The following is a 13,977-nucleotide window of genomic DNA, read 5'->3' on the forward strand; positions in this document are numbered from 1 at the left end:
AATATGTCCAAAGACTCCGGGCGGAGAAAGGACAAATCATACTCATAGGAACCTGCCGGACTGATCAGGGCGAAGATATCTGCGGGCGTGAACCCCATCTGCAGAATCTTATCCACCACCGCCCTCCTATGTGGGGGGATTCCACCGCCTTCCTATGTGGGGGGATTCCACCACCGCCCTCCTATGTGGGGGGATTCCACCGCTGCCCTCCTATGTGGGGGGATTCCACCACCGCCCTCCTATGTGGGGGGATTCCACCGCCGCCCTCCTATGTGGGGGGATTCCACCACCGCCCTCCTATGTGGGGGGATTCCACCACCGCCCTCCTATGTGGGGGGATTCCACCGCCGCCCTCCTGTGTGGGGGGATTCCACCGCCGCCCTCCTATGTGGGGGGATTCCACCACCGCCCTCCTATGTGGGGGGATTCCACCGCCGCCCTCCTGTGTGGGGGGATTCCACCACCGCCCTCCTATGTGGGGGGATTCCACCACCGCCCTCCTATGTGGGGGGATTCCACCACCGCCCTCCTATGTGGGGGGATTCCACCGCCTTCCTATGTGGGGGGATTCCACCACCGCCCTCCTATGTGGGGGGATTCCACCGCCGCCCTCCTATGTGGGGGGATTCCACCGCCTTCCCACCTCAGCTGCACAACATTCCTCCTTTTAAACATGGAGGGAGACAAACCATTCCCATTCTCCTTCCCTGCTTGTTCCCCCTTCCCAGATCCTGCAGCAGCAACACCAGCATAGGATTTCCTTCCACCCCCAGTACTTGCAGTCCTGTCCTTAGACACAGTCACACCTGCCGGCAAAGCGTCTGATTCAGCTGGGATTGTATTAGCAGAGGCAGGACCCACCCCCTCCCCCCGCTCTGTACACACAGCTCCAGTCCCGTCCAATGCAGACTTCTGCAGAGTTGTGGCACCACTGCACCCAGCATCTCCTCCATCATTCACAGGTACAGCCGCTGTGCCTGGTCCAGGCAAAGTCACTGTATTGTCCATGGACCTCTCTGCAGACTGGCAGTTTTTATCAGGTGTAGGCTGTACATTGTCTATGGGCTGACTGCCTGCAGCACTACAACCCTCAGCAAGCTTATTGTCAATAATAAAGTTCCCACCACCATCCTGCACACACACTGTACCTGCTTGCTGGGTTGTCACCTGTGCGATTTTATGGCTGGGATCAGAGCTTCCCTCAGCTGCTGCAGACTCCATGGTGGATCTTGCTCTCTCCACAGGACTAGAAACGGCGTCCATCTTGACATCACCATCCGGGGAAACCGCATCTGGAGGGGATTCCAACTTGGTTATGAAATCCAGCATGGCAGGACCTTCACCCTCCTGAGATGTGCCACATTGCTGGGGTGTGAAGGGGGCAGAGGGCTCAGCGAATGTCAGAGGTGCCTGTACCTGCATCTCCTCGCTGGCTTCCCCATCCTCCATGCATGAAGCGGCTCCTCTTCTCATGCGATTAAATCGCTCCTCATTCTTATATATTTTTTTAAATATTCCGCTCTTCTCCTTCAGAGAATACAGCAAATCCTTCTGTTTCCTCACAGCTTGTTCCAGGTCCTTCAGCTCAGGCCTCAGAGCCGGTCTTTTCTTACTGTATACTTTAGCACAGATCTGTTTTTTCTTTCTGAACTCGGCCATCAAAACCATCAATTTCTCCTCCTCCTTCTCAATCCGCTTCAACTTACTGACAGTCCTCTGTCTGAAGGCTGACAGGGACTCATCTTTCCTTTGGGTAGGCCCAGAATCTTCCACAGGCCTATCCAGGGGGGCCCCGCCCGGCTCTTCCCCAGGATCCAGCATCCCTCCTGGGGCAGAGAAGCCACTCTAGCCCCTGGTCTCTGGAGCACAGGAGCAAAGGAATTAGCAACCACACCCTTCACTGACAAGGAGTGGAATGGCAGTTTCCCACCATCCCTGTGCTGAGTTCCCGGGTCTGTACCCCCGCTGTGCCCATTATGAGGGGTTCTCACCATCCCTGTGCTGAGTTCCCGGGTCTCTACACCTGCTGTGCCCATTATGAGGGGTTCCCACCATCCCTGTGCTGAGTTCCCGGGTCTGTACACCCGCTGTGCCCATTATGAGGGGTTCCCACCATCCCTGTGCTGAGTTCCCGGGTCTGTACACCCGCTGTGCCCATTATGAGGGGTTCTCACCATCCCTGTGCTGAGTTCCCGGGTCTGTACACCCGCTGTGCCCATTATGAGGGGTTCCCACCATCCCTGTGCCCCATTATGAGGGGTTCCCACCATCCTGGGTATGATGGAGAAGTCACCTTGCTCAGCTTCACCCACAGGCCGTTGGCGTTGCCGTACTCCTCGCCCGTGGCTTTGACGCAGCTTCCTTTCTGCACCTCCACGGTGGTCCTGACAAGCTTCTTCAGGTTCTGTTTGGAGTATCCGGGGGCCTCCCAGACGGTCAGCAGGGAGCGGGACGAGGCGGCTGCGTTGGGGTCCTTACAGATCTTGTACAGAACCTCCCCGGGGACATAGCACAGCGCTTGGGGGAGGGGCTTGGCCTGGCGCAGACAATCGATACATTCCAGAACACAGCGGATCTGACCCAGGAGCCGCCGCGGGTCGTTACCGTCCAACATGGCGGAAAACACTGCGGACAACAAGAAAAAACACAAAGAATGAAAAACACGAGTCTGATCATTCGTATCGCCCTCCATCGAACGCGCTCTTTCACACGGGCGGCCCGTTCAGATCCGCCTGCCACTTTTTTTTTGCGGACCTGAACGGGCGCTCCGTGCTCCTCTATGGAGCCGCGGATGTCAGCGGTGACACGCCCACTGACATCCGACCCGCCAAAGTGCGACGGAGGAAAATCCTACTTTTCCCACAGTGTGCGGGGACCGCCCTGTCATCTGCCGGCTCAGCGGGGATCAACGGATCCCTGCTGAGCAAGCGGAGGTTCACGGGGCGAATTATTACTGATCATTACTGATCCTCCCCGTGTGAAAGGGGCCTTATGTGTCCTTACCAGATAAACCAATCAAATTTGGGGTCAAGCATTGGCACGCCCCTTTTTTACATTCCCTGTACAGCAGAGCTCAGCCTGGGGGAGGGAGAAGGAGCCAATCAGCTGTGTGCAGTGTAACCACTTAAAGACCGAACTTTTTATGGAACTTTTTATTTTATTTTTTAAGTTTACATTTGTTTGCTAGAAAATTACTCAGAACTCCCAAAAATGTATTTTATTTTTTTAGCAGAGACCCCAGAGAATAAAATGGTGATTGTTGCCATTTTTAAATGTCACATTGTATTTGCGCAGCGTTTTTTTTTAAAACCAATTTTTTTGTATAATGTGAGGCTCTCCTCTCCTCCCATGCAGGCAGCGGTGGCGTGCTCTCCTCTCCTCCATGCAGGCAGCAGAGGCATGCTCTCCTCTCCTCCCATGCAGGCAGCGGAGGTGTGCTCTCCTCTCCTCCCATGCAGGCAGCAGTGGCGTGCTCTCCTCTCCTCCCATGCAGGCAGCAGTGGCATGCCCTCCTCTCCTCCCATGCAGGCAGCGGTGGCGTGCTCTCCTCTCCTCCATGCAGGCAGCAGAGGCATGCTCTCCTCTCATGCAGGCAGCGGAGGCGTGCTCTCCTCTCCTCCCATGCAGGCAGCAGTGGCGTGCTCTCCTCTCCTCCCATGCAGGCAGCAGTGGCGTGCTCTCCTCTCCTCCCATGCAGGCAGCAGTGGCATGCCCTCCTCTCCTCCCATGCAGGCAGCGGTGGCGTGCTCTCCTCTCCTCCATGCAGGCAGCAGAGGCATGCTCTCCTCTCCTCCCATGCAGGCAGCGGAGGCGTGCTCTCCTCTCCTCCCATGCAGGCAGCAGTGGCGTGCTCTCCTCTCCTCCCATGCAGACAGCAGAGGCGTGCTCTCCTCTCCTCCCATGCAGGCAGCAGTGGCATGCCCTCCTCTCCTCCCATGCAGGCAGCAGAGGTGTGCTCTCCTCTCCTCCCATGCAGGCAGCAGAGGTGTGCTCTCCTCTCCTCCCATGCAGGCAGCAGAGGTGTGCTCTCCTCTCCTCCCATGCAGGCAGCAGAGGTGTGCTCTCCTCTCCTCCTTAAAGCGGGAGTTCACCCACAAAAATTCTTATCATTAGATTGAGGCTCATTCTGTGAAGGGGAATCGGGTGTTTTTTTTAATCAAAGCCGTACTTACCGTTTTAGAGAGCGATCTTCTCCACCGCTTCCGGGTATGGTCTGCGGGACTGGGCGTTCCTATTTGATTGACATCCTTCCGACCGTCGCGTCTGCATCTTTATGCACTTTTTTGTGTTGTATTTTTTTTTATATGGGGGAGGGGGGATTTTAATGCCCAAAAACTGTGGGTTTAAAAAAAAAAACTTTCACTTCCTGTGGTGTCTGCAGGACAGGAAGTGAAGAAAAATCTCCCCTCTGGGTCACATGACTGAAAACAAACAAACAGACCTTTGGCTTTTGGAAATCTCTCAGGAAGATACAATGTGACACGTCGTCTTCTCGTCCAATCACACGCTGTGCTCATTCTTGGCGCACACAGAAGTGATTTGTCTCTGTAATCTGATACAAAGTGGCGATCAGCGCTGAGTCAGGGAATGCGTCACCCCCACCCCCGCGCCGATCATCTGAGGGTGACTCATGGCTGATCGTATAAATATCACCACCAACTTCACCTTCTTTAACCACTTCACCTCCGCTTTACCCCCCACTTCATGACCAGGCCATGTGCGACTATAACTGGCGCGGTCATGTGACATTTATATCGTTATTTTCACAGATATAGAAATTTCTTTTGGTGGGATCTTAGCAACTTTTTTTTTTATTATTATAAAAATAATACTGCGGCAGAGTGGCCCCCGCTGCGCCAAATCATGTACAGGGTTGGAATTTTTGTGAAGGTGTCGATTTCTGGTTTTCGGTGCTAAATAGCAAAAAAAAAAAAATGGCCTGGTCCTGAAGGGGGGGGGGGGGGGGTAAAACCTTCCAGCTCAGGTGGTTAAAGGTTCACGTTTTTCACCTTAATGTATTCTATGCAAAAAACATTCAGTGATTAAAGACTGAAGGGGAGGAGCCAGTATGCCTGTGCGAGACTGAAGGGGAGGAGACAGTACACCTGTGCGAGACTGAAGGGGAGGAGCCAGTACACCTGTGCGAGACTGAAGGGGAGGAGCCAGTACACCTGTGCGAGACTGAAGGGGAGGAGCCGGTACACCTGTGCGAGACTGAAGGGGAGGAGCCGGTACACCTGTGCGAGACTGAAGGGGGAAGACGGAGGGGGGGGGCTTTCTGTATCTAGTGATTGGGGCCCTGCTGTGTGGTACTTACCTCCTCCAGGGGCCCCAACCCACCGGCTCGGGAGATTTGTGCCTGGGGGGGGGGTTGTTGCTGTGTTGGGGGGGATGTTGGATGGTCCTGTGTCCTTCCCATAGACCAAAATACCTACCCAGGGGGGCGCAGTCCTGCCTTCCTGACCACCTAACCTCCCCCCCTGTAGGAACCCCCAGTGACACCGCTCCCCTTCTTTATACAGGAAGCACAGACCCGACTCCATTCCATCATACAGTATATATTATATATATAGGGGGAGGGGGACACGCACCTACCTGCTCTCCTCTTCTCCAACACAAATCACTATCGTAATCACCTCGCCCAACCCGGAAGTACCCTCTACCTTATATCCCAGAATAGCTGCGCACTCTTCCCGTATATTCCAGAGTAGCTGTGCATCCCTACCGTATATACCTCAGTATGAGAGCATCTCTACCGTATATACCTCAGTATGAGAGCATCTCTACCGTATATACCTCAGTATGAGAGCATCTCTACCGTATATACCTCAGTATGAGAGCATCTCTACCGTATATACCCCAGTATGAGAGCATCTCTACCGTATATACCTCAGTATGAGAGCATCTCTACCGTATATACCTCAGTATGAGAGCATCTCTACCGTATATACCTCAGTATGAGAGCATCTCTACCATATATACCTCAGTATGAGAGCATCTCTACCGTATATACCTCAGTATGAGAGCATCTCTACCGTATATACCTCAGTATGAGAGCATCTCTACCGTATATACCTCAGTATGAGAGCATCTCTACCGTATATACCTCAGTATGAGAGCATCTCTACCGTATATACCCCAGTATGAGAGCATCTCTACCGTATATACCTCAGTATGAGAGCATCTCTACCGTATATACCTCAGTATGAGAGCATCTCTACCGTATATACCTCAGTATGAGAGCATCTCTACCATATATACCTCAGTATGAGAGCATCTCTACCGTATATACCTCAGTATGAGAGCATCTCTACCGTATATACCTCAGTATGAGAGCATCTCTACCGTATATACCTCAGTATGAGAGCATCTCTACCGTATATACCTCAGTATGAGAGCATCTCTACCGTATATACCTCAGTATGAGAGCATCTCTACCGTATATACCTCAGTATGAGAGCATCTCTACCGTATATACCTCAGTATGAGAGTATCTCTACCGTATATACCTCAGTATGAGAGCATCTCTACCGTATATCACCAAGTAGATGAAAATCCTCAACTTTGTACATGCAATGAGGTTATATCGGTGTACGGAGGTGTATTATAGCACAGAGCTGGGGGGGATATCATACAAGATATGACCCCCCGGGGGGATGGTGGGCACAGAGGTGGGGGGGATCTCATACAAGATATGACCCCCCCGGGGGATGGTGGGCACAGAGGTGGGGGATCTCATACAAGATATGACCCCCGGGGGGTGGTGGGCACAGAGGTGGGGGGATATCATACAAGATATGACCCCCCGGGGGGATGGTGGGCACAGAGGTGGGGGGGATCTCATACAAGATCTGACCCCCCCGGGGGGATGGTGGGCACAGAGGTGGGCGTTCTCATACAAGATATGACCCCCCCGGGGGATGGTGGGCACAGAGGCGGGGGGGATCTCATACAAGATATGACCCCCCCTGGGGGATGGTGGGCACAGAGGTGGGGGGGGGGATCTCATACAAGATATGACCCCCTGGGGGGATGGTGGGCACAGAGGTGGGGGATCTCATACAAGATATGACCCCCCGGGGGATGGTGGGCACAGAGATGCGGGATCTCATACAAGATATGACCCTCCCCCTGGGGATGGTGGGCACAGAGGCGGGGGGGATCTCATACAAGATATGACCCCCCGGGGGGATGGTGGGCACAGAGGTGGGGGATCTCATACAAGATATGACCCCCCCTGGGGGATGGTGGGCACAGAGGTGGGGGGGGATCTCATACAAGATATGACCCCCTGGGGGGATGGTGGGCACAGAGGTGGGGGATCTCATACAAGATATGACCCCCCCGGGGGATGGTGGGCACAGAGGCGGGGGGGATCTCATACAAGATATGACCCCCCGGGGGATGGTGGGCACAGAGGTGGGGGGGATCTCATCCAAGATATGCCCCCCCGGGGGATGGTGGGCACAGAGGTGGGGGATCTCATACAAGATATGACCCCCCCGGGGGATGGTGGGCACAGAGGTGGGGGATCTCATACAAGATCTGACCCCCCGGGGGATGGTGGGCACAGAGGTGGGGGGATCTCATACAAGATATGACCCCCCGGGGGATGGTGGGCACACAGATGGGGGATCTCATACAAGATATGACCCCCCCGGGAGATGGTGGGCACAGAGGTGAGGGGATCTCATACAAGATATGACCCCCTCCTCGGGGGATGGTGGGCACAGAGGTGGGGGGGATCTCATACAAGATATGACCCCTCGGGGGATGGTGGGCACAGAGGTGGGGGATCTCATACAAGATATGACCCCCCGGGGGATGGTGGGCACAGAGGTGGGGGGATCTCATACAAGATATAACCCCCCCGGAAGATGGTGGGCACAGAGGTGGGGGGATCTTATACAAGATATGACCCCCCCGGGAGATGGTGGGCACAGAGGTGGGGGGATCTCATACAAGATATAACCCCCCCGGAAGATGGTGGGCACAGAAGTGGGGGGTCTCATACAAGATATGACCCCCCCCCCCGGGGAAGGTGGGCACAGAAGTGGGGGGTCTCATACAAGATATGACCCCCCCCCCCGGGGAAGGTGGGCACAGAAGTGGGGGGTCTCATACAAGATATGACCCCCCCCCCGGGGAAGGTGGGCACAGAAGTGGGGGGTCTCATACAAGATATGACCCCCCCCGGGGGATGGTGGGCACAGAGGTGGGGGATCTCATACAAGATATGACCCCCCCGGGGGATGGTGGGCACAGAGGTGGGGGGGGGGATCTCATACAAGATATGACCCCCCAGGGGATGGTGGGCACAGAGGTGGGGGATCTCGTACAAGATATGACCCCCCCGGGGATGGTGGGCACAGAGGTGGGGGGGGGGATCTCATACAAGATATGACCCCCCCGGGGGGATGGTGGGCAAAGAGGTGGGGGGGATCTCTCGTACAAGATATGACCCCCCTGGGGATGGTGGGCACAGAGGTGGGGGATCACATACAATATATGACCCCCCCGGGGGATGGTGGGCACAGAGGTGGGGGGATCTCATACAAGATATGACCCCCCGGGGGATGGTGGGCACAGAGGTGGGGGGATCTCTCATACAAGATATGACCCCCCCCCCCGTGGGATGGTGGGCACAGAGGTGGGGGATCTCATACAAGATATGACCCCCCCGGGGGATGGTGGGCACAGAGGTGGGGGGATCTCATACAAGATATGACCCCCCCGGGGGATGGTGGGCACAGAGGTGGGGGATCTCATACAAGATATGACCCCCCCGGGGGGATGGTGGGCACAGAGGTGGGGGATCTCATACAAGATATGACCCCCCCGGGGGATGGTGGGCACAGAGGTGGGGGGATCTCATACAAGATATGACCCCCCGGGGGATGGTGGGCACAGAGGTGGGGGGATCTCATACAAGATATGACCCCCCGGGGGATGGTGGGCACAGAGGTGGGGGGATCTCATACAAGATATGACCCCCCCGGGAGATGGTGGGCACAGAGGTGGGGGGATCTCATACAAGATATGACCCCCCCGGGAGATGGTGGGCACAGAGGTGGGGGATCTCATACAAGATATGACCCCCCGGGGGATGGTGGGCACAGAGGTGGGGGATCTCTCATACAGGATATGACCCCCCGGGGGATGGTGGGCACAGAGGTGGGCGTTCTCATACAAGATATGACCCCCCAGGGGGATGGTGGGCACAGAGGTGGGGGATCTCATACAATATATGACCCCCCCGGGGGATGGTGGGCACAGAGGTGGGGGATCTCATACAAGATATGACCCCCCGGGGGATGGTGGGCACAGAGGTGGGGGATCTCATACAAGATATGACCCCCCGGGGGATGGTGGGCACAGAGATGGAGGATCTCATACAAGATATGACCCCCCCCCCCCCCCGGGGGATGGTGGGCACAGAGGTGGGGGATCTCATACAAGATATGACCCCCCCGGGAGATGGTGGGCACAGAGGTGGGGGGATCTCATACAAGATATGACCCCCCCGGGAGATGGTGGGCACAGAGGTGGGGGGGGGGGATCTCATACAAGATATGACCCCCCCGGGGGATGGTGGGCACAGAGGTGGGGGGATCTCATACAAGATATGACCCCCCGGGGGATGGTGGGCACAGAGGTGGGGGGATCTCATACAAGATATGACCCCCCGGGGGATGGTGGGCACAGAGGGGGGGGATCTCATACAAGATATGACCCCCCGGGGGATGGTGGGCACAGAGGTGGGGGATCTCATACAAGATATGACCCTCCCCCTGGGGATGGTGGGCACAGAGGTGGGGGGGGGATCTCATCCAAGATATGCCCCCCCGGGTGATGGTGGGCACAGAGGTGGGGGATCTCATACAAGATATGACCCCCCCGGGGGATGGTGGGCACAGAGGTGGAGGGATCTCATACAAGATATGACCCCCCCGGGGGATGGTGGGCACAGAGGTGGGGGGGGGATCTCATACAAGATATGACCCCCCCGGGAGATGGTGGGCACAGAGGTGAGGGGATCTCATACAAGATATGACCCCCCCGGGAGATGGTGGGCACACAGATGGGGGATCTCATACAAGATATGACCCCCCCGGGAGATGGTGGGCACAGAGGTGGGGGATCTCATACAAGATATGACCCCCCGGGGGATGGTGGGCACAGAGGTGGGGGGGATCTCATACAAGATATGACCCCCCCGGGGGATGGTGGGCACAGAGGTGGGGGGATCTCATACAAGATATGACCCCCCCGGGGGATGGTGGGCACAGAGGTGGGGGGGGATCTCTCATACAAGATATGACCCCCCCCCGGGGGATGGTGGGCACAGAGGTGGGGGATCAAATACAATATATGACCCCCCCGGGGGATGGTGGGCACAGAGGTGGGGGATCTCATACAAGATATGACCCCCCCCGGGGGATGGTGGGCACAGAGGTGGGGGATCTCATACAAGATATGACCCCCCGGGGGATGGTGGGCACAGAGGTGGGGGATCTCATACAAGATATGACCCCCCGGGGGATGGTGGGCACAGAGGTGGGGGGATCTCATACAAGATATGACCCCCGGGGGATGGTGGGCACAGAGGTGGGGGGATCTCATACAAGATATGACCCCCCGGGGGATAATGGGCACAGAGGTGGGGGATCTCATACAAGATATGACCCCCCCGGGGGATAGTGGGCACAGAGGTGGGGGATCTCATACAAGATATGACCCCCCGGGGGATGGTGGGCACAGAGGTGGGGGGGATCTCATACAAGATATGACCCCCCGGGGGATGGTGGGCACAGAGGTGGAGGATCTCATACAAGATTTGACCCCCCGGGGGATGGTGGGCACAGAGGTGGGGGGATCTCATACAAGATATGACCCCCCCGGGGGGATGGTGGGCACAGAGGTGGGGGATCTCATACAAGATCTGACCCCCCCGGGGGGATGGTGGGCACAGAGGTGGGGGGGATCTCATACAAGATCTGACCCCCCCGGGGGGATGGTGGGCACAGAGGTGGGGGATCTCATACAAGATCTGACCCCCCGGGGGATGGTGGGCACAGAGGTGGGGGGATCTCATACAAGATATGACCCCCCGGGGGATGGTGGGCACAGAGGTGGGGGGATCTCATACAAGATATGACCCCCCGGGGAAGGTGGGCACAGAGGTGGGGGGGATCTCATACAAGATATGACCCCCCGGGGAGATGGTGGGCACAGAGGTGGGGGGGATCTCATACAAGATATGACCCCCCCGGGGGATGGTGGGCACAGAGGTGGGGGATCTCATACAAGATATGACCCCCCCCGGGGGATGGTGGGCACAGAGGTGGGGGATCACATACAATATATGACCCCCCCGGGGGATGGTGGGCACAGAGGTGGGGGGGGATCTTTTATACAGGATATGACCCCCCCGGGGGGATGGTGGGCACAGAGGTGGGGGGATCTCATACAAGATATAACCCCCCCCCGGGGGATGGTGGGCACAGAGGTGGGGGGATCTCATACAAGATATGACCCCCTCCCCGGGGGATGGTGGGCACAGAGGTGGGGGATCTCATACAAGATATGACCCCCCCGGGGGATGGTGGGCACAGAGGTGGGGGGATCTCATACAAGATATGACCCCCCGGGGGATGGTGGGCACAGAGGTGGGGGATCTCATACAAGATATGACCCCCCGGGGGATGGTGGGCACAGAGGTGGGGGGATCTCGTACAAGATATGACCCCCCCGGGGGATGGTGGGCACAGAGGTGGGGGGATCTCATACAAGATATGACCCCCCCCCGGGGGATGGTGGGCACAGAGGTGGGGGGATCTCGTACAAGATATGACCCCCCCGGGGGGATGGTGGGCACAGAGGTGGGGGATCTCATACAAGATATGACCCCCCGGGGGATGGTGGGCACAGAGGTGGGGGATCTCATACAAGATATGACCCCCCCGGGGGATGGTGGGCACAGAGGTGGGGGATCTTTTATACAAGATATGACCCCCCCGGGGGGATGGTGGGCACAGAGGTGGGGGGTCTCATACAAGATATGACCCCCCGGGGGATGGTGGGCACAGAGGTGGGGGATCTCATACAAGATATGACCCCCCCGGGGGATGGTGGGCACAGAGGTGGGGGGATATCATACAAGATGTGACCCCCTGGGGGATGGTGGGCACAGAGGTGGGGGGATCTCATACAAGATATGACCCCTTGGGAGATGGTGGGCACAGAGGTGGGGGATCTCATACAAGATATGACCCCCCCGGGGGATGGTGGGCACAGAGGTGGGGGGATGGTGGGCACAGAGGTGGGGGGGATGGTGGGCACAGAGGTGGGGGGATCTCATACAAGATATGACCCCCCCCCCGGGGGATGGTGGGCACAGAGGTGGGGGGGATCTCATACAAGATATGACCCCCCCGGGGGATGGTGGGCACAGAGGTGGGGGCTCTGACACAAAATATGACCCCCCCTCCATCATACATGAAGCGCCCCGCCCGGCTCAGCAGCCTCTGATAGGGCAATCCACACGCCTGGCTGTTATCAGAGAACACAGGCGGGGGTGGGGGTGTCGGCTCTGCTGACATCAGGAACTCTCCTGATCCTTCTGATCTTGAGGGACCACGTGGCCCCGCAGAACTCCGGGGGCCCCATTTCCTGCAGCAACACACGTGTATTATGTTGTGCGTCACCTTAAGACCCCCCCCCCTCGCACTGGAGGAGCTTTATAAGTCTCTATGGTGATTGTGAATAAATGAGAATTCCCCCCCCTCAAATCCCTCCCACTCGTTACAATGAGACGTTCTCAGAATCCCCCCCCCCCCCCCGACTTCATTCACCTTCATCTCGTCTTTTGTACCCCAATATTTTCCAGCCAATGAACATGCATGACGGATGTGATAAATGGTGTGGCCCTTGTGCCGAGGTTTGGGGCCCCGACCTCACAGGACATGCAATGTACGGCGCCGATCCTCCCATTATCCCCACATTTGTATGGGAGAGAATTTGTTAATAAAGTTTTCCTGATGATATTGTGGATCCCTGACACCAACTTCAATGGTCCCCAATGTCCCCCCCGGGGGACAGGATCCTCCGGGAGCGTGAGCCTCAGGGGACGGGATCCTCCGGGAGTGTGAGCCTCTGGGGACAGGAGAGGATCCTCCAAGGACGGGATCCTCCGGGAGCGTGAGCCTCGGGGTACGGGATCTTTTGGGGAAGGGATCTGACGGGAGAGGATCCTTCAAGGACGGGATCCTCCGGGGATGGGATCGGACGGGATCAGAATCTTCCAGGGCACGAGATCCGAATCCTCCAGGGATGGGATCTTCCGGGGGACAGGATCTGACAGGATCCTCCGGGAGCATGAGCCTCGGGGGACGGGATCTGAATCTTCCAGGGGACAGGATCCGGATCCTCTGGGGATGGGATCTTCCTGGGGACTGGATCTGACAGGATCCTCTGGGAGCGTGAGCCTCGGGGGACGGGATCTGAATCTTCCAGGGGACAGGATCCGGATCCTCTGGGGATGGGATCTTCCTGGGGACTGGATCTGACAGGATCCTCTGGGAGCGTGAGCCTCGGGGGATGGGAAAGGATCCTCCTAGGACGGGATCCTCCGGGAGCCTGAGCCTCTGGGGACGGGAAAGGATCCTCCTAGGACGGGATCCTCCGGGAGTGTGAGCCTCTGGGGACGGGAAAGGATCCTCCTAGGACGGGATCCTCCGGGAGCGTGAGCCTCTGGGGACGGGAGAGGATCCTCCAAGGACGGGATCCTCCGGGAGCGTGAGCCTCTGGGGACGGGAGAGGATCCTCCAAGGACGGGATCCTCCGGGAGCGTGAGCCTCTGGGGACGGGAGAGGATCCTCCAAGGACGGGATCCTCCGGGAGCGTGAGCCTCTGGGGACGGGAGAGGATCCTCCAAGGACGGGATCCTCCGGGAGCGTGAGCCTCTGGGGACGGGAG

At 57.4% G+C, this 13,977-nt stretch overlaps 1 protein-coding gene across 3 annotated transcripts in view; it reads right to left on the bottom strand.

Annotated features, from left to right (window-relative positions):
- The window catches only part of HECTD3 (HECT domain E3 ubiquitin protein ligase 3), an 82,056-nt gene that overhangs the window by 66,874 nt on the left and 1,205 nt on the right, over positions 1-13,977 (bottom strand). The window contains exons 1-2 of one of the 3 annotated variants that reach the window (XM_040334368.1): positions 5,596-5,689; positions 2,294-2,625 (exon numbers count right to left, since the gene is read on the bottom strand). In XM_040334368.1, the coding sequence (XP_040190302.1) occupies positions 2,294-2,614 (321 nt within the window). In that variant the 5' untranslated portion in view covers positions 2,615-2,625; positions 5,596-5,689. Of the gene's footprint in view, positions 1-2,293; positions 2,626-5,591; positions 5,690-13,977 lie in introns of those variants that run through there. The other 2 variants (XM_040334370.1, XM_040334369.1) reach the window with 2 other exon arrangements.

The sequence above is a fragment of the Rana temporaria genome (genome assembly GCF_905171775.1).
Source record: "Rana temporaria chromosome 7 unlocalized genomic scaffold, aRanTem1.1 chr7c, whole genome shotgun sequence".
Classification (NCBI taxonomy): Eukaryota; Metazoa; Chordata; class Amphibia; order Anura; family Ranidae; genus Rana; species Rana temporaria.